The sequence below is a fragment of the Anas platyrhynchos genome, chromosome 2 (assembly GCF_047663525.1).
Source record: "Anas platyrhynchos isolate ZD024472 breed Pekin duck chromosome 2, IASCAAS_PekinDuck_T2T, whole genome shotgun sequence".
NCBI classification, from domain to species: Eukaryota; Metazoa; Chordata; class Aves; order Anseriformes; family Anatidae; genus Anas; species Anas platyrhynchos.
In genome coordinates this window covers 25723669-25749156 of record NC_092588.1, presented here as the reverse complement: position 1 = coordinate 25749156, position 25488 = coordinate 25723669, and the positions used below count along the sequence as shown (strand labels likewise).

At 39.2% G+C, this 25488-nt stretch overlaps 1 protein-coding gene across 2 annotated transcripts; it reads right to left on the bottom strand.

Annotated features, from left to right (window-relative positions):
* Positions 1-1973: 1973 nt before the first annotated feature.
* Positions 1974-25178, bottom strand: PIP4P2 (phosphatidylinositol-4,5-bisphosphate 4-phosphatase 2). Of its 2 annotated transcripts, none has more exons than XM_038174918.2 (7): positions 24831-25178; positions 19056-19201; positions 17513-17619; positions 15891-16014; positions 10242-10294; positions 4672-4762; positions 1974-3548 (listed from the first exon to the last, which is right to left on the bottom strand). In XM_038174918.2, exons 1-7 carry the CDS (start codon positions 24934-24936, stop codon positions 3405-3407), a joined length of 771 nt encoding a protein of 256 aa, XP_038030846.1. In that variant the 5' UTR covers positions 24937-25178; the 3' UTR covers positions 1974-3404. The 2 variants fall into 2 exon arrangements, with proteins under 2 accessions (XP_038030846.1, XP_027306033.2); XM_027450232.3 differs by having other exon boundaries at positions 19056-19204; positions 24831-25065.
* Between the last annotated feature and the right edge of the window lie 310 nt (positions 25179-25488).

Sequence of the window (25488 nt, the reverse complement as noted above, 5' to 3'; positions counted from 1 at the left end):
TGGGGAACAAGGCTATGAGAGGTGTGACTTTTCCTCTCCTGGCACAACTATGCACATTAATATCCCATCCATAATGGGCACTGTTATAGCTTCATGGCTGCCTCACAACAGCATTTTAACTTTCCTTACTGTTTTGCCTAAGTTTCTAGTCTAACTTAAGACTCTTCTGCAATCTATGCCATGTCCACTTTTTATCCCCTGGTTATGTGTTGCAGCCTTGTCTTTATTTGAATGCTCCCTTCCCTTGCCAAAAGCATGAGAAGACTGAGAAGACCGATATCTCCAGTTATCCTTTTCAATTTTCCATATTAGAAGCAATCAATTGTTATCTTACTTGAAGTGCACCACCCCAAACTGGAGATAGCGATTCAGCCAGGGCTTTTGTAATACAGCAGAGAAGCAGAAATGAGTTTCATCACCTACTCAGTGCTCTCAGCCCACTGTCATGCTGGTGAAGGCATTTTAGAAAGCATTCCTTCCTTGCTATGGAATTTTGCAATGGATTTTATTTATTTGCATTTTTCCCTCAATTTAAGAATTTGACTTTGATTCCAACTGGTCAACTTGCTTTCAGTTTGCATCAGCTTTTTATCATCAGCTAAAAACGAAACCCATTATGTGAGGAACACACAAACTATACAAGAGCATTAAGTATTTCTAAGTGGCAAATACATGCCAACTACCTCCCCCCAAGTTTCATAATTTTGAATAATTTTACTGCTGTGCTTCACAAGCTGGCTTAGAAGAACATTTCACAAATATTTTTAGAAGCCTTGCTGATGATTAGGGGGCATGCTGCATTCAGTGCAGTATTTTTGACCTGCCTTGAAAGGCAGTTAGCTTGATCTAACACGACAACTCATCTTTGCTGCTACTCAAGTATTTATTTTTTCAAGTCCATATAGTTAGTTACAGGGATTTTCTAACATTTGATAGTAAGCTGCTGCCTTGTCTTTCCCTCTGTGTGCGAAGACACACACTCTTTGAAAGACCACAAAAAAAATAAATATTGCACATCACCCAGTTTCCAACAATAATGGCTCCAAGGTTGTTTCAGCACCTTCTCTAAGCACTTCATAATGAATTTCTTATCTGGCTGATTTGAAACCTTTATCTCCTTTCAATGTGCTACTGATGTCAAAGATCTCCTGATAATCAAAAAAAAAAAACTGAAATGCTTTCAGGAATGCTATTTTCTAGTCTTTATTTTTAAAATAAGATATCTCACCATTGACGAGGGACTCAAACAAAACCATTAAGATGCTCATAGTGGGTTCATAATTAGAAAATACGGTTTTTAAGGTCTGAACAGTTTTTGATCAGTTTGTATAAAAATTCTTGGGTGGGAAGGAGAGTAACAAAAAGGGAAAAGATAAAACCTGAAAGAAGAGGAGCCCTTCATTGTGTTCAGAATGCCAATTCCCCTACCCAATACAAAATAATACCATCACAGAAGAGACCATTAAGAGTCAACAATATAAACTAGTGATTAAAAACAAACCTTGAACTTTTTCCAGAAGGACAGGACAGGATTCTTTAAGTTTAAAGCTTAGAGGAAGGTTTAATGGACTGAGATGTAATCTGGCACAGAAGACAAGGACTGACTACAAACAAGCCTGCTTACAAGTTACCAGGAACTTGAATAGATTCAAGTTGATTTCTATATTAACTTTGTGTTTTAAAATCATGACTTTTCTGTACCAGAAAGTGGTTAAAATGTAATGACAACATTTTATATTTTTATGGAAATAACTACAGCGGCTTACTCTGCAAAAGGAAACTGTAGTAGATACTACAGTTTTCTCCAAATTCTACCAAAACCATGAGGAAAACAGCAGCTTGTTCACGTTTCTGCAGCTGCCATTTGGAAAAAAGGCAAAGCTCACTCCTGTTGCACAATATCTATGTTGTTTCTACACATTATTAATGAATTCTTCCACTTCTGTATTTTTGTTTATAAATAACAAAATATATTAAGTTTGAATAATAATCTTTATTTCTTTATTAGTTTATTTGTAAAAGGTACAATGTAATCCTGAGCTACTGCTTTTATACATTTAGCATCATACAAAGACAGATCATTTACAGTTTGATCATTTACATTTATTGTGCTCCAAAATCCATATCTGAATAGCATTTTGTCCTCGGAGAAACACAGATAATTTAAATTACATGTATCCCTGAAACATCCACATTAATTTACTCATCCAACCCCATTATCTAAATTACTACAGTCTAAATTACTCAGGACATTCCTTCTGAATTTAGCAAAAACTTGTTTAAAACTGTAAAGATGAGCAGTGCAAGAACTGGTCCCTCAATCCTTTGTGAATACATCATTAGAAAAATCATTCTGTTTCCGTATTCTCTTATTAAGTCAGTGCTAAATTGACTAGATGTACTTTGAATTACTTTGGAATGATCCAAGTAATGCTCATTTTCTTACTACAGCAGTAGATGTGAATTTACAGTGTCTCCCTTTGCAGTGACCCGTGCATAACTCTCCCAAAGAGGGAAAATCTGACATGATCAAAGGAAAGTAAGAGGCAACCCATCACCGCCTTATAGTCACCTACATGACGCTGGAGTATTTCTAAACAAGTCATATGAAATGCTTCCCTTAGACCCTGTAAAGGAACTTGCACAAGTAACTGGAGTTCCATAATCCGAGCATGGCTTTTAGGATTTGCCAGTTAAAACATAAAAACAAAAACCCACCAAAGTCCCAGGATCCTTGAGAAGAAAGCATTTATCCTAACTGAAATCCAATCCTGGATAAGTGGAAATTTAATTGGACTACCAAAAGAGCATCTCTTTACCTGAAAATCTCAAAGCATACAGTGTTTACAAATGTCTCTCTAGCAACAGTGTCACAGTCTTTTGAAGTACACTCGTAACTTTCATTTCCTGAATAAGGTCACTATGATCTGAGGCAAAAGATACAGTAAGCAGTTCAAGCAAGATGCTTATTGCTTAGGTTTTAAAGCAAGCCACTTTAATGTAATTTTAGTTAAAACGTTAAGTACAAATGTGAAGCTACTGTAGAAACACTTATAAACACTCTCGCTTTTGAATTCTTACTGATCATCTAGAAAAATGGCAGACTGATTTTAACATAACAAAGGAAATGTAAAACTTAATACTGTCTGTTGAAATAAAATTCAACACCTATAAAGACAGAGTTATGAACATGTAAACACAGCTTTAGTATTCAGAGCTAGGGAATCTAGCAGCAAAACAAACTAGTTGCATATTATGTAGTGCAATGAACATTTGTTCTTAGAGACCCCCAGTCTTAGAACTACTTTGAACAGAATGGAATCCTTACAGGAAAGATTTAAAAGTGTCCAAGATGTAATATCCAGAATTACTAGATGCTCATCTGCTATAACCTAACAATTTCTCTATGCAAAACTGTGCTCTGGATAACTGACTTTTATGGCTCCCCAGTAGCAGGCTCGGATGAGGCAGATTAAACCTAAGAGATAAGCAATAGCCCAAGAAACATACGTTGCATGATATCTCCTGGCAAAATCTTGCGTACCAACCTGAAAAAAAAAAGAATAAACAGTGTGAAACAACACTATGTGCTCTTCAGGGAAGAAACAGTATTAAAAAGTATTTCAGCATCTTTTTCACTTTGTTAAGGATCAATCAAATATTTATTAGCTCAATTTTACGGTCATAAAATTGGATTGTGATCGTGAGCTTGGAAGGGACATCGAGAAGTCTCTAGTCCAACTTCTTGATCAAAGCAGGGTCAGCCAAATTGCTCAGGGTTCTAATTTGGTTGGGTCCCAAAAATTTCCAAGGATGGAGACTGCACAAGCCAAGCCTCTTGGGCATACCTCATGATGAAACATTTTGACCAAATTCAGTAAGGTTGTCAAAAAAAAAATCTGTCTTTATTTCTGGCTGTAACTGTTTTTAGTAAGAAAAAAAAATGGAAAAATCCTTCAAAACTCATTTAAGCTCACACATGTAAGTTATTCATGTTGTAACACAAGTTAGAGGTATAGAGAGAATCACACATGAATCTAACTACTGGCTTTTCATAATATTTATTTTTGGGACTACGGGTTAAAAAGGTGGCTCTAATAATCACTACTAGATACTTCAGCATGAAGCAAGCCAGATAGTTTTCTAAATAATAGAACAATAGCAATAATAGCAACATGAGTCTTCTGTAAATATTTATATTGTAAATACAATTTGTTACTTTTATTTGTAAATTACTTGTAAATAGCTTATTATCTGGTTTTACTCCTCAGAAACATGTATTTTCCTTTATAATCTGTACAAGTTCCAACTCTTTTGGAGGCCAACTCCCCTCCACTGCAGTGAGACTTATATTCCTGGCTATGCAGCAATATGTATTTCTGGAAACCTAGAAGTTTTAAGAGCCCTAGCGAGATCAAGATGTTCTGGTATTTCTAAAAAGAAGTAAAATTATTTTTCACAGAAAGATGAAAAGTCCAGTTTAACACCAGGAGGAAAATAATCTCAAAGTGAGTAACGATCTTTTAGGAACATTTCATTTCTCTAGCTAACTCAGATGATTAAGTCCATAGTTTTAACAGAGATGACAAAAATACACAAATTTAAGAGGTCTTGCTCAAATCCAGGGAGCTCCTCTGCACCATTGCAAGTATAAAGCAGTACATCACTCACAGTTAATCCAACTCCAATGAAGATGCATATCATGCCAATTGTAATATATGCACAGCAACGTCTCCGAGGCAGCGCACTTCCAACAGAAGAACTGTTAGAAAATAAATAGTACTTTAAATTCAAAGAAGAGAACCACACAGAAGTATCTTCAGTCTAAAAGGAGGGGAGGAGGGGAGAGAACGGCAATACGTATTGAGTTTATGGAATTGAAGGGCAATTCTACAATTATATCAAACAGTGAAGGACAGAGTCTACGTTTGTTTAAAGAAGCACAATAAATGAAGATGTACAAAAGAAAAAAAAAATCTCAATATCTAGATACTTGCAACAACGAGTTGTACACCTATGGTTTGTATGCATCCACATCCAGGGTTCACAGTGCACCCAGGTAAGAATCTTGAGTAGTCTTTGGATTGCAAAACCCTTAAATTTGCTTTGAAGCTTCAGTGTAGGTTGTAAGACACTTTTTAGTCTCTTAATCATCAATACACATCTCTAATACATCCACTGCATCTAAGCACCAGGAAATCAGTTCTGCTGCCCCTAAACGTCTTAGCAGTAACAACCTGCACAATTTATTTACTGGAATATTTCACTCAGTATTGTGAATTGGTCAAACACTACCCCATTTCTTGAAGAGCAAAAACAAACACACAGACAAAACAACCTCCCCCCCAACTGTTTTAGTCAGAAACATGAAAAAAACTTTTCAGCACAAGGAATTCCTTAGACATTTAAGTCAGTTGTAGTAACTGCAAAAATCTGACAAGATATTTTTGCTTACCAATTTTCTTTTAGTTCTGCTGCAAGCTAAATTAGCTGTGCAAACCACTGCTGGCAACCAAGTTAAATAAATCCTTTGGAAGTTCTGTCACTCATCATCTAGGCTACAAACTCCAAGAGAGACAGCAGTCTCTGCCTACTGCATTAAACAAACTATTATAGTGCTTCAGCTAAACTGAATATAAAATGCTAATAATATGTTAGATTCTTCACTACAGGTTAGAAAGTTTTGGCTAGAAGCTCAGCGTTGGTTGACTTAAGGATTATTGGTCAAGCGTTTCCAATCACATATAGCTATAGTAATGAGGAATATTACTTGATTCCCTTGAAATACAGAGAATTGAAGAAGCCAAACAGATTGAGATGCTTTCATGTAACATTTACGATCTGTCTTTGAGGTAGTTTCAAAGCAACCTGAAGTATATTATCATCATTAAAGTACTTGCTCCCACTCTGGGAGATTGGCATGCCTTTGGAAATACTGGGATTCTTGTACTGTGTTCAAAGATGCAAGCGAAAGTCATTTTCATCTCATGATGGTTCAACATATTTGAGGTAAACACATAACAGAAGAAAGCCCTGCTGGACTAAAGCAGCGCATCCATCATATGACTGACCAAATTTCTGGCTCCAGTTACTTAACCACATAGTAAGGCCTCATATGCTTTGCATGTGACTAGCATTTTTTAAAGCATTCACCTTAGAAAGCCTTCAAATAGAGTGACTTAAGCAGCTTTACTCCAATTTTATTCCTCTACAAGGAATTTCTAAAATGCCCCAGGGGAAAAAAAAAAAAAAAAAAAAAGCCCTCAAACTAGTGTGCACAGGTCGAGCTTCATGCTGTAAGGCAAGAGTTGCATATAGGTATTGCTATTTCCCCAAGTGGAAATTCCCTCATCCTTATCACTGGTTAACGGTCACTATCAGCTAGAGAAAAATCTTAACACAGACATACACACAAACACAGTTCCCCCAAACCTCCTTAAATACTTCCACAGCCATTCTAGAGGAGGAATGTGTTGTCTGATTCCACGTTGCGGAATGAAAACAAAACCAACCAGAAGCTGTGTAAAAGGGAGTCAAGTGTCTAAAAATTGAGTTGATGAGCACTGAGCTTGCCAAATTGGTTGTAGGTTCCTTCCTCCTGCAGAACTTGCCAGCTCAATGCTCAAAGTGATTTCCATTATGGAGCTGGATAACTTAAAATCTGTAGTAACTAGCCAGCAAGCTGGTAGAAATGTCATGGTTAACACACCTACAACATGCATGGTATTTACTGCACTCCATATTTCACAGGGAAAGTTCATTCTAGGAGAGAAACCTTCACTGTCAGAGCTGTCTGACTTATGATCCTGTTTTTGTAATCATAGTAGTGAAGGTGCCATGTTTATTCTCCATCCATATTTCTCTCAAGCTTTGCCCCCTACTACCCATAAAAAAAAGGTGGGGGAGAAATGTCCTCAAATGATGGAAGAAAAGTAAAAAGTCTTCATTTAATTTTAACTGCATTTTTTCCCTCCTACTGAAAGTTGAAACACAAATATTACGTTTCTAACATCACATAATAAACATGGGAATATTTAGCAATCCTGATAAATTAGGAATTTAATTTCAGTGATACTAGTCACTGGGCCACTCTAAGTATTAAAGTTTCATTCTACCTACCCCAAGTTAGACACACAATCATACGATCTAATTTTAATACAGAAAGCTGAACCATATCCCAAAACCTACAAAATGCACTAGGTTTGACAGTCACCTTCAGAAATAACAAAACTAGGGTCAAAAGAACATTTTTCAATAGCAGAAGCTGTTTTCATTGCGTGACGAAAGAGGGTGTGGATGAAGAGGTTCTTCATCCACAGAGAAGCTGTGGATGCCCCATCCCTGGAGGTGCTCAAGGCCAGGCTGGATGGGGCTCTGGGCAACCTGGGCTGGTGGGAGGCGTCCCTGCCCATGGAAGGGGGGTGGAATTAGATGATCCTTAACCCTTCCAACCCAAACCATTCTGTTAATCTAGAATCCTGTCTTAGAAAAGCTACTGCTCAGGAAGCAGAGGCACCTGCAGATCTTCAAGCAGCAGTAGCAGGTACAGGAGACACCAAAGCCAATTAAGCATCAGGTGGTAACAAGCAGAAAACCTCAAGGGACCAAGTCTATTAAAGGAGTGGCCCAGAAAAGAACAGAGGGCCTCTTTATGTTCCAAATAATAGGAGTTATTACCACGATTTCAGATGTGCCTTTAGGAGTGTTTTTAAGAGGCAAAATCAAAATGCCAGTATTTTGAAGGTGAAAAGCACTGCTGGAACTAGAGGCTGCAATAATGCCAGAATCCCAACCACTCTCTTGCTTAAAGGTCCTGCAGGTTTTATGGAGGCAAAAAGATAGCAAAATTAATGTGGGTTCCTTTTCTGTGGGGAGGTGGGAGAACATGCTGACAAAACAACAGGTATTTTGAAACACACAACACTACAACAGTGAAAGAAACCCTGCTCTCAGGTCATCGTCTATATGATAAAATAAAAACCTATGGCAACAACTTCCTCAGTAACTACCTTTGTTTGTCCTGATGCAGTAGGTAATGTGCATGTTGCCATGACTTCCACAAACACCTCACCCACATTGGCATCAGCAGCTTTGTAATCCATCTCCAAAAAGATTTGGTCGGTTAACAAAAAAGTGATTATAACCTGCATCACAGCTCATTTCCTACATTTCCTAACAATTTTTTTCCTCTTTATTTTTTTTTTCCTTTTTCAAAAGCCATTTGCAGAGATTCACTGCAGTGTAAGTTTGTGGAAAAAGTCACAAAGTATTTGAGAATTTCATTCTCAACAGATATCTTCTTGGAAGCCTTACTGTTGCAGTATTTGAGGTGCCTTTTGTTTCAATCTATACTATCCTTTTTTAAGTGACAATCCACAACTGGTTCAACAGAAGAAACAAACACTTTTGCACCTGACCTGTCAGCTACTAATGAAGAAAGTTTTGCAGTAGTTGGCAACACCCCAGGTTCCCTTCTGTGTACCTGGCTACAGATACAGTGACCTTGGACAAAGGGCTGAGAGAAAGCAGCAGGTCACTGCGGTTGTTTATTCCATCACCACGGCTCAAAGTTCTGCCTCACCTATGCTGTGCCCTAAATCCATGCGTTAGAAGTGTTTATGCTGCTGGAAGTGCAGAGCTCCTGGCCATCACATTGCAAAGGCAGGAAGAGACCAAGCAATCCATTCAAAGTTAAATTATAGTATTTAATTATTTGCATCCTCAGTTCATGGACAGAAAAGTTAATTTGTTAAAATCTGTTTTGTATTCTGCAATTCAGCTGCTGCTTACGCTGTCACTTTCCCAGGCTGCACTGCAGAGATAGTCCAGTTTTATTACATACACACAACATGCTTTGCACTTTGAAGACAAAATGTTAAGGGATCTTTGACTCCAGCTATTTTTTAAAACACAAGTAATATAAATCAACAGCAGGCAGGCCAAGTGATCACATGGTGTAACTTTTGGGAAGAGGAAAAGAAAAAAAACTTCGCAACAGCCCCAAAGGTTAAACAGCAAATCAATTATTCTGTACTTAAGGACAGTCTAAAAAGAAAGATGGCATGAGGTTACCTGTCAAGTGTTAAGTGATAAAAAATAAGACTGCAACTAGTTTAAAAACAAACAAACAAACCCTAGAAAACATCAGCCCTTCCCCCAGCCCTGAAAATGAAAAAACTGAATGTGACTGCAGCCAGTAAAAACAAACAAAAAAACTGCAAAGTAATATCTCATCAAGAGCCTAAGTTTATTTGACCTCAGCAAACTCAAACACATGCACTGTTCCATACCCAATCACTTACACCCCTTAGGTTACACATACCACTACAAAGACTTCTCTATCAAATACTCTGCTAAAAGATTTTTATCACTTCTGAAGGCTGAGCTATGCCAACAGCTGAAGTACATTTATTCTAAGCCTCCTGTTTCCTAAGGGACCTGCTAGCTTCCCTTCAACACAACTGCAGTTCTCCGTTCCCAATATATGAAGCATTTGCTCCTTTAACTGGAACTTGGACTTCCCTATCAAAGGAAGTATCCATATACACCAATCAAATAATGCCATCTTCTCCTAAAAATGGAGAAACAAATCTTCAGGAAAAAAAAAAAAACACAAGAGCCAAATAAAACCAAACCATTTTATAGCTCTCATCTTCTAATTTTTCACTCACAAGGAATACTTCCCTCTTACTGAAGTAATAGCAAAAAAAGTAGACGAGTTATTCCAGTTTATAAATATTAAACTCACAAACTTAATAAGATGCTTAACGTAAGGTAGTTGTTGAGTTTATGAAATCAGTAAAGCCTCTTTAAAATTAAGACAAGCTTATTTCCTTTCAGTCATTCACAATAAGACAATTCTACTTTTAAACGCGTTACCTGATTAACTGCATGAAGCAGGAAAATTTCAAGGATGAAAGAAAAAAGGACAAGAAGAAGAATTCCTAGCCTCCGTTAATTTTAGCAACCCATTTCTGTCTATTGTTAGCAGCTTATTTTTGCCTCTGACAATTCAACCAGAGCACTTTAAGAAACGCAGGTTGGATTTGTCAAGAGTTACCGACTCATACATACAGTGGAAAATTCATGTGAATGTAACACGTTGTTGAGCCTTGAAATTCGTATGAACATGGCAAAAATAATCAGCATGGCAAACAAACTTTACTCCAACGACTTCTATGGAAGAAACTGGCAACTTATTTTAAAATTAGACTGTGCAACCTTGCTTTCGGAAAACTTACATTTTTTTGCAGTGCGGGCATTTTGCTAGCGTGTTAAACCTCAGTTCCATCCACTGTAAAAAGAAAAAATAAAAAGGTTGAAAAACTGGCCTGAGAAAATGTTTGTTGTACTTCATGCTAAACGTCACTGTGAAAACATTTTTGCTTCTCAGGCTTTCTTTGACTTGTTTCTTGCTTTCCTCCGTAAATGGGGTGCCCTTTTGTCAGTGGCAACATAGGATTACGATTTCCATGTGAAAATTTCCCATGACTCGTCTTAGCATTACAAGATTCACTTGACGTAATGTGGTTTCAACCACAGGCACAGTATGGGCAACAAAATATTAATACATTTTTTTTTCCCTCTTCCACGTCTATGAACGTACCCTGAATCAAAATAAATGTGTTTTCTTTGGCAATAATTACCGATGGATTAATTTTCCCATCTTTCCCCAACCCTTGCATCACTTGGGAAGACTGAGTTAAACATTGAAAGATTAAAGAACAAGGACACTTATTTTCTAAAATATAAGGTTTACACAAATGAAATTAAGAATGCTATTGACTACTTAAGATAACATTTCTAAAAGGTGATATATAAATCCATACATCGTACAGACACAACCTTCCATGCACAGACTAAAGTCTCCCTGGGAACAGCCTTAGCAGAAGTAACACCTAGCATTACACCCACCAAAGGATGCAGTCATGTACCTGTTCAAAACCAGCAATATTTCCTACACTGTGCTCTGTGGTAGTATGAGTATTAAGCAGCCATTTCAAAGATGTTTGCCTCAAACAAGAGGATACCATCCCTCTTCACTCTGTAAATATTTATAGTGTAATTACAGCTCTTCCTTGCTGCCTTTCCCAACTGGAGGTAGTTAGCACAGTTTCCTTGTTAAGCATAATTCTCCCCTCCCCTCATAATTCATGCAGGAGTCACACTGCAAATTGCTAGCACCTAGAAGCTATTGCCCAGGATACTGAAGCCTCCATTCAGATCCTCCTTATCTCTGTGAGAAATCAGGAGTCAGTCCACTGAAGCAAATCGTATTATTTTAACTGCTACAAACACAAATCAAAATCAGAGCCCATACATACAGGCCCCAGAGAACATGGGACCTGGCTACACCACAGCACCGAGAACAAATTTACGATCTTCTCTGCAAGCAAACAGAGGATGTGGCCTATAATGCCTAACTGGTACCAGTAGGTTTTTCTGTGAGCAAGGATCTGGTTCATAATGCTTATTGTACATTTTCCTGCCTCTATCCCTCAGTTTTAATTACTTCTAATGGGGAAAATTCTCCACTGATTTTCCCCCTGGTTCTGGACAAGGCAAGGACTCAGCCAAACTAATTTAACACAGTTTGGTTTGATCCCTAAAAGGATAAAAGGGAAGGTTCTGTAGTTCTGCTCCCACCTGAGCAACTCATCTTATGAGCATTAAAGCTAATTTCTCTGGCAGGAATGTGGGAGAAGTTGATTATTTGCATGCATCCATGGCAAAAACTACTCCCATTTCCCTTAGGTGTCCTCAGTGAGGGTGGGTAACATGCAGTGGTCAGCACCAGAGATAGCACCAGGCCTCTTCAGTGATGGTTTTTCAGCTACTTAAACTGCAGTTCCAGAAATAGAAGCAAGTCTAAATCCAGGGCTTTCATTTTTGCATACCTGTAATTCAACTTCACTTCTGTTTACTGTTTTATTCCAGAGTAGGCAACTGTATTTCCAAAGTTATTCATTAATGATCTCTCTATGGTTTTATTTAAGATTTCGTATTAATTATTAACCATAATCATTAATGGATATAAACTCAAATGCATTTGAGCTTCAAAAGCATTTATATTCTGTTTTCCTTTCAATTTACCTGGAAGTACCAGAAGCACTAACTTTTATGATCCTTTCTGCACACACAGGACATACTCATAGAAAGAACAAAAAACGTGTCAACATTCAAACTACAAGAACTCTGATCACATTATCAGAAGTAGGGAAAGGTCATTTTAATGTGTCTTAATTCTTGGAGTTTTGGTGTGTTTACAAGTAGCTTAAATTACACTTATAGCTGGTATTTTTATGGACATGCCTGAGTGCTTTGGAGTACCTAATGTTGTTTCATGGTGTTAACAAAACTTGAGTTTAGATACATGAAAATTAGCAATATAAACTGCTCCCCCTCCAACTGAAACACAATAAATGATTACCCAAATCGCCAGTTAGGAGACAATTATAGAGATCTTACACATTTCAACTAGGGATAAAAATGAGAGACATCAGGTGGAAGAATTACTAGAAGAATATTAAAAAGCTTGCTTCCTTCTGAGCCTGGATTAGTTCTCAAAGCATTCAGTACAAGACAAAGTAAGTAAGTGTGTTTTTTTAATTGACGTACATGGCTGTGTAAGCACATACAGGTGTTTCTGTCAAAAAAGCCCCTCACTCAACTCCAGTGCCACCCCAAGATTCCCTTAGGAAAGCAAGACACTTATGCAAATTTAAATTCTTTAAAACATTAAAACATTTAATTTTTTCTTATTTTTTTTTTGTAATTACATTATTTCAGGCTATTTTTGTATTTGATTAGTTTTACCAAACCAAATTGACAGAGCACAGTGCTTATCCCCCAGCCGTGCCTTACACACCCTGCTCCTGCCTTCAAGGGTCTCTGGAAGCAGGAAGGTCACAGGCAGATGGGGGGACAGGCCCCCACTCCCACCTGCCACCATTTCCAAATGCAGCTCAGCCCCCTGATGACTATAAATCAGCAGCAGAGCCCCTGGCAGAGGGATGCAGGGAGTGACTTACTGCTGGCAGGAGCAGTAACTCAGCCACAGAACAAGTCTACAAGCTCTCAGAAATGCCCAAACCAGATCAAACTGAGATTTAGCACAATGGTTAAACTCTTGTCTTGCCCTCCATTTCTATTCTACCACTTTATCTACACGTCCAACTTTGAAGTCTGCCAGAAACAGTGGAAACTTTAACACAAATAAGCCTCCTATCAGGTTATCCAAGAAGAAAAAAAAAATCTGGTGAACAAAATGCAACTAACTACCATAGTTCAGCTATACCATCACTTCAGTGTTAATATATTTTCCCAGTTGAAAAACCTGAGGACACTGCATAACGTGCTTTTAATAAGTTAAAATGAACACTATGCACGTGGTATGAGGGAGCAGCCCATAATTATGCTTTTTTTTTTTAATAACAAAAATAACCTCTTTGAAAGGTGGTAAGTTGATACTCTTACAAGACAACACAGAAAAAGCAACTGGCAATTTGCCTTTCTCATCCCAGGCATTCTAGCTTTGCCTGTCTACTACATTTATATATAAAGTTTATATACATAGAAAGTTTATATTAAAATTATATACACATATAACATTTCTCTATATATAAAGTTTTTATAATATATATAAATACAATTTTAATGATCTTGCTGCCAAGTGAATCAAAGGAGATACCTTATGGAGTTGCTGAGAGGTGCATCCAGTGTTACGTATTTGCTTTACAGTGTAGAGATGCCTAAGTGCAGATATACCCTCACAAAACTTGAAGTTTCAGGTTTCCTAAAGCACTGCTACTATATTTTGCTTCCCTGCTCACTCCCAACCCCAAGTAACTTTATTTTTCCTAATGAAAAATGTTCATTTGTAGAACCTTAAACTTAGTAACAGAAAAAGATTGAAGCAAAGAAAAGTGGGAAAGCCGTATAAAGTAAAAAGGTTTATTTCATGCTTCTCGTAAGAGAACACAAGCCTCATATTTTTAATGATTTTGAGGGCTTCTTTTTAAAACACTGTGTAAACCAGTCTTACCGGCAGGTAGGACTATGAATTTCAAAGTAATGCAGTTCATTAAAGCAACCATCAGATCTGAAGTCACATGCACAAATTCCCAATTAGAAACCTTAGCTTTTTAAGGCCTAATCTGGTAGTTATGCACAATACTAGCCTCTTGTTTTTTTTTTTTTTTTTTTTTTTCTTGTTATCCTAACTGTTCACAGAAGAATTTCACCTAAAGTAGTTCAAGGTGTAAACTACCAAGTTTAATTGGTCTCTCTGCAGAGAAAGAAAATGGGACTAAAATAAAAACCCCATGCTTATGAGAGCATCCAAAGTTAGGCCAGCAACTTACTAATGAGATTTATACTTCAGTGACTGACTAATTAAAAAAACAAAACAACAAAAAAAAAACAACACGATTAAACCATGGAGATTTTTTCTTATGTTAAGAAATCAAAATAAAATCTAATACTATAACTCTTTTACAGCATTACTTTTGCCTATGCAGTATTAAAACTCTCCTAAACAATACAACTACATTACAAAATAAAATTATGACTCTGTATCAGACTACAGTGTTTATGCAAGTACCTAAGGTGGTAATGTGGTACTACACTTAAAAAAAATTAAAAAAAAAAGCCTCTCTTCCACAGGTCCAGTAATTTTCTGTTAGTAACGTTAATTAGTAATAATATAATATTAAAAATAAGTTCACATGCAGACTTGCATTTAAAAGAAATAAAAGCAAACAGAAAACCCACTCCAGCTATCTCTAACTATAGACTTCTTCAGTAGGGCTTATAATAGGATTAAATATATATGTTTCTAGAAAGAATTTCTCAAGCATCTACAAGTAATGTAGTATGGGAGAAACCATTAAATTCCCAACCAAATTCTTATTTCCCCTTTAAAAAAAAAAAAAAAAAAACTAAGAGCCATCTCTTGCTCCTTGCATTCTTCACCTACCGTAGTAATTAAGCCACTACTACACACCCCACTGAAACATAAGCCTGATGCAAGGATTTGAAGGAACATGTCTATTCCATTACAGAACCCATCACTTTCCCTCTCTGCTAATACAGTACAACACGCAGTGCCACCTTCTAAGCTTCCCTTTTCCTTTCATGAAATGCGCTCGAGTATTCTCTGGCCCTTACATATCTTACAGTCCTTTGTTTCAGGAGCACAACACTCCAGTGATAAATACAGGTCATTCAGCTGTATCACTGATCTTAGCCATTTCCAATAACAAAGAAAGCTGACACACATTTCAGCACTGCTAGGCAATAAAGTTAAACCTTACTTATGTATCACAGAGACTGTTCCCAACTCAAAATTCAAGTACAGCAGACCAATATTTATATAAAAGAAAAAATGCCTTTGTGACAAAAGAGTATTCTGCATCCTTCCACTACAAGAGCAGGAGAAACTTTCAGCCTTGGATATAAGCCATGATCTCCACCTCATTAACAACTGACAGACAGACTAATGGTTTAGTGCTATTATCAACAGAGTTCAGGGTCCCATGCAGAAAAGGCAGACACTATGCCATCTTAGCCACAGCAGGACATAGACATCATTGAGAATCCAAACAGAACCCAGTAAGTGTAACTTCCTCTTCCAGCACTGTCGACTCTTGTACCACTGAGTGGAAACAGTGACTTTGGGCTTTACCTATGCATGCACAGGAAAAACAATACACATTTTCTTGAAATGCAAAGATTAACCAATACAGACTAGATATCCACAGCAATATGAGCACAGAAGAAGCTTTAGTTCCTCAAAGATGCCACAGAGTGAGACAATACGTTCTTAGAAGTGCTTACAATAGCCTGAGCAATACCATGTTTTGGTGAGGAGAATCTGGTGCTTTACTTACAAGGAATGTATTTCCACAGTGCCCACACACCACTCTAGTTCCATCTGGTTGAACTGGCAAGGCAGGCTGAGCTGGCTGCTCTTCTGGGATCAGCATTACTGGACCAAGAGTAATGATGCGTCTACTGTGTTAAGAACATTAAATGTACACGTAATTAAGCAGGCAAAAGGATGATGCACTGAAGCAATTTTCAGTCAGTCACTACCAAATATGTTATACTTTTAAGCTACAATAGCGTTTTGTTTTTTTTAAAGAGATTATGGACCACGTTTTGTTTTTTCTCTAAGGTGTCTTCATTCAATTTCAAAAACATTCTTTCACTATCAGCTACACAAGCCAGAACCCTGTACAGATCAAAGACTTGTCATATGATGGTAGAAACACTCCTCAGGAAAAAGAAATCTTAATAACTAGGCTGAGCAAGCCTGTGAAATGGAATGTACATGCCTATATGAAATATGTTGAAAGAGTCTCTGCTCTTTCATAATCCTAACTCTTCTTCCCAAGTCAGATTCTGCTTCTTCCCACACTACTGACAAACAAGTCAACATAAGCAGCATCTCTGCATTTGTATGGTAAAAATACTGTTCAAATTGAGTGAATTAGAGGAAAAACACCCTATTTTGACTCTACACAATTATTTCACCTGAAGGAAAAAATTAGTTTGTAAGCATTTGCTTTTATGTTCAGTGCATTTCCAACTTAATTACACAATTTGTCATCCAAAATGACAGTACCCACATTAAGAAACAAAAAGCAAAACAAGGATCAGACTTCCTACCGTGAAAAAGAAAAAAGGAAAAAGGAAAATATTATTTAACTTGTACTACATCTTATCTGCACTTACACAACCAACATCATGGGCTGGATGGCCTCCCTTCAGACTAGAGCCTTCCATTTACAGCATACTCCCCAGTTCTTTGCTTCAAACTACTCCAATTTTACTTGTCTTTTAATAAGACAAATACATAGGCTATCTTAGGAAAACTGCTGAGATGCAGTCTTTCAAGAAGTATTTTAATAAAATTGGAGACCTTCTGCTTCAACCTGTTTACCAAATGTATGATGTATTATGACCGAAGTTTCCCATGAACACTTCTCCCTCTACAAAAAGATTCCCAATGTTATTGGTTTTCCTTAATACCGTAGTAATCAAAAGAAATAATAATAAAAAAAAAATCCTCCCCCTCACCCCCCAGGTCTCAAACTATGATTCAAAACCAGAAGAGACAACAGACTGGTAACTAGGGCACTCAGTGTGGTAGTCTCTATTCAAGTATCTGCAGACCCAGCTTTCATTTCAGTTTCTCCTATTTGGGCTGCAACATTTGAAAAAGAAACACTCCTACCTCAGTGGGATCTTTAACACTGTAAGCTCAACAGTAAGAATGCCCACTATGGAAATCACACTTGTTTCTGTTCTAAAAAATGTGTAAATTAAAGTTGAGGGCTAAAACGAGATTGAAAGCTTAGTGTAACAAAGAAAAGAGGGCAGGACTGAAGCCAACCTACTACTTCCTTTCCTGTTTCATTCTGAAATCCCCACTCTGCATTAGACAAAGTGAGCAACCTGTGCATTTGCGATAATTAAGTTTTCAGGAAATTATGGATGTTACTCTTACCAGTTTGGTCTTGGACAGCCTATCTTCCGAGAGGTATCCTTACAGATAAGAAGACAATTACACTGACATCTAACATACTTCTTCCCTGAAGGAGGGTTTTTGATTGGCTAAACAAAAAAAAGCACAGAACACACATGAGAAGTCACAGCAATTCACTTTCTTCCTCTCAAAAGTACGAGAAAACAGAACAACTTAAGACTAACAAGATCTTCTTAGCAGTTTATTCTTAACAGAATACAGTTCCTCTTATAGATGGAAACTTGTGAGTCAAGAAAAAAAAAATCAAAAGTTTCCTCTACCTCCCTCCCCCCCCAAAAGAGGAAGAAGTGAAAATTCCACACAAGGACATTTCCAGTAAAAAGAAATTCCGCAAACTAATGAAAAAAAGCATTCATATTTTAGCAATAAAGAACACAAGTCTTAAGCTCATATTTAAAAAAGAGAAATGAACTGAAGTAGTGGTATGTTTTTTTAAAAGTAAAATCAACATATCCAGAAATCCTCTTTGTCTGGTGTAATGGCTTTATTTAGAAGTGAAAGGATCAAAAGTCTGGCTCTCAGTTGCTAACAGAATATGCAGACTTAGCTGAACTGTCATATTATTTTGAAGTGTATTGAACTCATCTTCTTCAAATCTGGTAGTCGAGTTTCTGGATCTCTTTCATACTGAAAATCACAAGTCTCAAAACCTGGACAATACTGTGGCCTGCAACATTATATATTGGCAGGGAGAGTGAGTATTACTGGCAGGTTCTCTACTCTTGCTTTTAAAAGTGGAAAAAAAAAAGTTTTCCTACAGATTTAAGGCATCTTTTTTTTTTTTCTGGGTATAATTTAAAGTGCTTTTTCTAAAATAAATATAATCCAGCATTTTGCAGGCAAATGCCCCCAGTAGCTCTGGAGTGCCTCAGTATCAGATCCCCAAACTAAAACCAGATGGGAAAAAAAAATAGAAGCAGAAGCTCAAAAGCCAAAGACTTGCACTAAGAAAAGAGGAGGAGGAGCAAAAAGGCCTGTGATCACTACAGTAAGTGGAGCAGAACCTGTAATTTCTGTGTTTCAAAAATTGTTGTATAGTGGTTTGTTAGCATGCTAACAAATTGACCAAGTAGAACTTCAGGAAGAAAACACAAATCCAGGGAAAAGTGTGGGTTAGTTACTTTGTTTCTTCCAGTCTAAAAATAATTAAGTCCTCATTTCTCTTCATCCCACTAAAAACCATTTCAGAAAACATTTTACCCTTTTTTATGGAGGAGTAATTACTTAAACAAAACCTTTGCTTTTTGTCCCCTACCTCTGAATGACACCCTGCTGAGGTGGTCAGACAGCATGTGAAGGTTTGCTCTAGCTGCTAGTTATACCAGCAACCCTTGAACTTGCACCCTAGTTACACTAGCAGTGGGTTGCACTGACAGGGCATCAGCAAGGAGGTCAGCCTGAGGCTCACCCTTTGTAGGTGAGGATGTGAATTCTACGAGTGACACTGTTCAGCTTCCCACCGCTTCCCTCCACAGAAAGAAAATGCTCAAAATCGTTTTTTTACCGTAGCTTCATTGCACACTGTGCACTTAACCACATGTTGGTGTAGCTTGCCATCCAAATTGATTAGCGACTGGCACACGCGGCAGTTAATTACAGGAACACCACTGGCGTCTGGACTTGCAATGGCAGTATATGGAGGTGGAAGCTCTGCTGCAAGAGAGCACGAAATCTCAGGTGAAAAATCAAACAGGGGGATCCTAAAACAGATGGCAAATACAGTCTCTAACAGCCACAACCTCAAGGAAAAAATGAATTAAAGGGGAAAAAAAAAACATGGAAGTTAACAATTAGTATGAACATCAGACAAATATGTTTACTTTCCCCAAATTCTGTGTAACAGTACATCAGTCATAGCTCTACGTAAAGCATATCAGCAACGCAAAACCACCATAAATCATCACAGATGGGTAAAAATAAGAGTCCTGTTAAAGAGGAAAAATTATGGAAATGAAAAGATCAAGATATTTAGCCCCAACTAGCTTAACACTTGGTATATACTTGGCATAATTAACAGAGGACTCCCAGCATTTAAAAAAGAAAAGGTGAGGGCATACATAGCAGATCCTATGAGACCAGGATGGGAAATGCTCCTTTTTTGAGGTCCAACAAAAGAACACCTTGAAAATAGATGAACTGAACCTTAAGAGCTTCTGCTTTCAAGGGCTCCAGATAGTTTTGTTGACCAAAAGCCAAAGTATGAATGTACAAGGGGGTTTTTAGTCACTTAAAACAGAGTAACACAGAGAACACAGAAGCCTTGTGTTCCTGTGGAAGAGCCAATTTCAGCTCCCAAGCCCACAACAAACCAGGGAGAAAAAGCTCAGGATCCTTCTCGGTTTAAGAATCCTTGGAATGAAAACAATTCCACATAACAAACTCTCACGAGCCTACTACCACGGTTATTTGGCATGTGACAGGTTTTATTTCATCAAGTTCAGGGTTCTTCAGGTAAACAAATACGGAACAGGCATATTTAGTAGTTCATAGTTAACTTTTTTCGAATATTAATTTGTAATTCTCTGTAGCCTTGGACATCAATAAATTATTTCAGGATTACATCCAACCGGCCATTGAAGTCTTCACAGAAATAATGAGAGATTAGCTGTCTTTCAGCTTATGAACAAAGCAGTATCTGCTGAAGTGGAGGTAAATCGCAGGCTACTATCACAACTGACAAGCCCAAGCATTAAATTTAAGCCTGTAAGGAGGCACACATCCCTCCTGGACTCTATTTTAACGTCATTGTTGCGAACTCGATGGATTTAAGAGATTCCATCTGTCCTTAAGATCCAAAACACCATCACAAAGCTTTACAGCATCTTCATTGTTCCATGCTCTCTTTCCTTCTTGGTCCACAAACAATCCAGCCCAGCACTTCATTTTAACTCTTGCCAGAGACAGGTGGACATCTCGAGGATCTCAGAATAGCATCCAGCATGCTTGAATTACTTCAGATGAGACACAAAATTCACTTATATGCAGCAATGCAATCCTGATGTAATCGCACAGACTGATGCTCCACGACTTGAGATAGGGAACTTCACACCTTCAGCTTTGATCTCGTGGCTGCAGAACCCAGCATCCTTAAGAAATCTCAGGTAACAGAATGTTCTTCTAATTTCTTTTCTGTTTCTGAGAAATTACAGCACACAGTTGAAAAATTTTAAGAGCAGCTTTATTTTGCAATACCGTGATAGTGGATTTTCAGTACGAGACTGCCACATACAGGGAAAAAGATATAGCAAGGTACAAAACACAAAAACAGGAAAACAAAACACAAAAGCGAAATAACAACAACAAAAAATATCAACCTATAAAATAAAGCAAACATACTTTGCCAACCAGAAACAATCTCAAGCCCCCTAGATTATAAGAAATGCAGAAAAACAGTTCTGAAATTTAGACAGCTGGAAGAGCAGCACCTTAGCTGTGAATGTTCGAGTTAAGGTTGCTGCAAGGGGCTTGTTAGCCATAAGCAGGCTCCCTAACTGCTTCTGCAGCCAGCAACTGGTATGGTCCCTGGCTACAAGAAAAAGGAGACAAAACAAGGAAAAGGCACCTTCTCCAAACTCTGTCAAGAAATTACAGTTCAATCCCAGCTGCCAGGTCACAAACAGGTTGCAGGCCTTCTTTGCTTGGCTCTCTCCATTTACAGTGAGGTAGTTTTCAACTCCTGGCAGCAGGGCAGAGGTAAGAGGCAAACAAGGGTACTAGAGAGTGGAGGAAAAAAAAGGAATATCCCCAAGCCTTCCAGCTTTCTGTGATTCTGGAATACTTTAAGAATCTGCAACTATACTCTTCCAGGTATTTGCAAGATTCTATACCCTCTTTGCAAGCAACAACTCTTCAGATTTTGGAAGTTGGTCAGATAACGCGTGCGAGCACCGAGACAACCACTTCTCCAGCCTCATACTGGAGCTGCTTGGCTTCCAGGTAAGCAGCCTCTTTACTCCTGTCCTGCTGTCTCAGCAGATTTACAATAGCAAGCAAATAATGGCTGCTTTTCAGGATAGTGCTGCAGCAAATAACATTTGCTATAGAGCAGAAAGCTGGAGGTATCTTGGCACTGGAACCTTCATGTTTAAAGAATTTCACTTGCAAAAAGCTCATAAAAGAAAAACTAGCAAAGTGCTCTCCCAAAAATAAAGTGTAAAGAGAAATACAGTGTGGGGGGAAATCTAAAAAGGAAAACAAAGGAACTGTCTTGTCTCAGCTTTCTGCTCATTATCCCTTAATAAAAATGCTAGCCACTTTCAAATCATATTAACATATGTACTTGGTATGACTTTTGTCTCTGTTTTTTCTCCTCTTTGGCAGCTTAAATTACAGGCTAACATCTAAAGGAACAGTTCATGAAGGTCCGCTATGCTGGATGTGAATGGTTGGTGGACAAATTTCACATACATGCTGATGTTTCAGAATGCATCTAATGAGATACTGAACATCAGTATTCTGCTACTGACGTTCTAGTTTATTTCTATGTTACCATTTTTTCTTCTAAAAAAATAATAAACCAACAGCAATTAGATCAGCACAAGTAGCAGAGCGCCCTGCCATGCAGTACAGCTTACTCTTAACTTACAATTCTCCCATCACCCTCACAGGAGAGAGAGAGATGCAATGGAAGAAAACACATATTCATCCTTAGAAGATTCCTGTACTTGGGCACTTTCCTCTTTTGATATTCTAAAAGGCAGAAGCCACTAGGAACTGCTTGCAGCTTACCTTGGTCAAACAGAAATGAGTTTGTTGGCTTTGGAGGGGTTGTTTTTTAAATACAGATGCTTTATGCTGACCTGAGAGGGGGTGGAGGTAAAAAGTTAGTGACCTATGTCAGGGACTGGTAGTTAAGGACTTAAAAAGCCTGAAAAAATTAAGACGACTGGGGAAAAAAAAAAAAAAAAAAGCAGAGTAACATAATAATTACTCTACTACAGGATGCAGAGCTGATTGTCCCTGCCTTTGTCCACGTGAAAAGTTTCTTAAACCCTGTGCCCACATCTAAAAGATTTTTTCTTTCTCGCTGCCATGGGCAGGAACAGGCCATGTCCAGGACTCAAGCACCCAACCACCCACCAGCTTACACTGAAAAGGGTCAGGTGGGTCTCAGCTGCAGCCCAACGAGGGAAGAGGAGACTACTGTGAAACCACAGGGTCTCTAATTTAAAGCTCGGGATTACATATTGGGCACAGCAGATAAATACAAGTATGGGGATAAATCTATTAGCATACATTCAGGTGGTGGTTTTGGGCACTGAGGGCTTCTTCCTCCTTCCTCTATCTCTCAAGCTCCATGACGTTCTGGTAGTGTCAAGCAAGGAAGCACTGCAGACAGGCTTTAAAAACAAACTATTTCCCCATGAGGATGCTTCTTCACCCTGCTTGTGCTAGGAAAAGAGATAAAGACTGCCTGTTAGCTAAGAAGGCTCTTTAGCTGGCTCACCTATGGAGCTTCTTTCTCTAAGGGTAACTGGTGCACGCAAGTATAAAGCAAGGGAACTAGGGCTACTTGGTCCAAGTGACCCCTTTGCAAAATTTTGCTTTGCAGATGTTTTTCTTCAAGTTTTATAAAGTGGAATGTGTGTACATACTTGTTTACATACATATATCAAGTGGTACTAGGTTCAATTGCTTGTGAACTGATTAAACCAGAGATTCTAAACTTACTCCAAGTTTGGTATTTAAAGAAAGCTTTACAGTCCCTCCTCACTGAGAACAAGCTGCTTATCTCAAGTACCACACCCAGCCACTGCTGCCAAATTAGTTAACAGCAGTTACAGACACAGCAGGGCAGGGGTACTAACCAAAACATGCACGTGGGGTCCAGTTTATTCCTAGGTCATACATTTTAACCCAAGTTCAAACATGAGTCACTGATCTGATACGTTTTCAGCACTTTTCAAGTATATAAAGGCTTTTTTTTTTTTTTTTTTTAATAGATTGAAACGTATACAAAAGTAACAAGGATTCCTAAGAACAAAAACATTGAGTAAGGAGACTTCAAACTACAGTGGATGTCTGGAATTTTTAAACTACAAAACTTCAGGGATGATGGCAATCCTACACAACTTCATTGCAAAAATAATAATAATAAAAAAATCTCTCTTGTTTTTCAGTTTGGTACTTCTTTGTGCAAATGGAAGTTAACCAGCCACAGCAGTAACTGAACTACATGTTCATATCAAGGCAAAGAGGCCTAGCTGGCCACTTGTTTAAATATTATTCAAAAAAGCATACGTGCTCACTTGTAGCATTCTAGTTACATACATATGCAAGAAATCTATACAATTATATAAAAACCCTTGAGAAATAGCCAACACACTGGAGCCAGTGACAGCAGGACTGTAATCTTACATTTCAAAGGCCAGTAAAGCTACACTAATCTTATTCAGTCTTCACTGGCAGCTTTGTTTTCCTTGATTTCTGCTGTGAAATGTTTAAGTGGATAAAAACATACATTAAAACTGAAGGCTTACAAGTCACATTAAGCTTCATAGGTAAGAATTTTCACCTGGTTGCTAAACATTCAACATCGATCAACAAGATGATTTCTGTAAGTCTGCAGAAGAAAGTTAATACCACATCATTTTAAGTCCAGATTGCAGATTCATGGCTATGATATCCGTCTCTGTTTAAGAATAAAGCCCAAACCAGCTACGGCCTTGAAATGAGTTTGCAAGGACATCCCAGTGATCGTGGGCATGGACCACCACGCTGCAGTGGGCTACCTTACTGCCGTACCCGGCTGCCAGGGCACAAACCCATCTGCTGAAGCGCTCAGACGATGGCCAGGGATGAAACAGCGATTTGGGTGCTGTATTTGCCCTGCCTGGGCGCCTTAATGCCGTGCCTCCCCCAGTCAGCGCCCTGCAGCTCGCCCTGCTGAATCCAGGCACTCCGCGCTAAGCATCTTTGACTTAATCCAGCTCCTAATTAATGGGAAAACCAAAGTCCCACAATTACCTCGCAAGCTCCGACCTGCGGGGTGGTTATGAGGCAGACTGGTCCGGACCTGCTCTGCGACTGTAAGCGTTTATTATTGCCTTTTTTTTTTTTTTTAAGTATTTTTTTTTTTAGGGAACCCAATCCGGCTCAGCCCACGGCCTACCGGGCCCACACGGCGTTACCGACTGGGGGTCCCCCACCTCCCCCAGGGCACTGCGGGGGGCTCGGGGCCAAAATGGGGGGGACCCAACCGCGGTCCCCCCCCCACCCCTGCTACCCACCCACCCACCCACCCACCCAGGCCGTGTCCCCGGGGCCGTCCCCGCCTTACCTCGGGGGCTGGTGTCCGGCAGGTAGGGCGGCGCGGTGGGGGTGACATTGCCGGAGCTGGGCGCCGAGAGCAGCGGGGAGCGCTCGTCCACCCCCTCGGCAGCCATGGCTGCGGCGGGCACGGCCCTCCCCGCTGCCGGCGTGCGGGCGGCCGGGCCGGGGAAGAAGGAGGAGGAGGAGGAGGAGGAGGAGGAGAAGCAGCGCAGAGGAAGGGGCTGGGATGAGCGGGCCGCGGGGAGGAGAGAGGCGGGGGCTGGGGCAGGCGGCCCTGCCTCCGCCCGGCGCCCTCGCTGCCGGCCGGGCTGGGCCGCCCCGCTCCTCTCAGCCCCGGCAGGGTCCCAAGAGGGTCCCCGGGGACCCCCACCCCGACCCCCGCTGTCCCCAGAGGGGCTGGGGGCTGCCCCCGGCCCGGTATCCCCGAGAAGGAAGGTGGGGGAGGGCTGAGCTCCTGCTCAGCTTGAGCTTCCTAGGCGTCGGGAGGAGAAGCGTAACAACCTTTAAAAAATAATAATAAAAAAAAATCCTACACCGAAACCTGCTTTTGAGTTTTTATTTTTAAGGTTGTGATTATTTTGGGTACCAATATGAGAGAAGGCCGGGGAAATGCTACCGGTGGCTTGGCTGTGAGCAGGAGCCTGAGGGGGCCTCGCTGAGGCGCT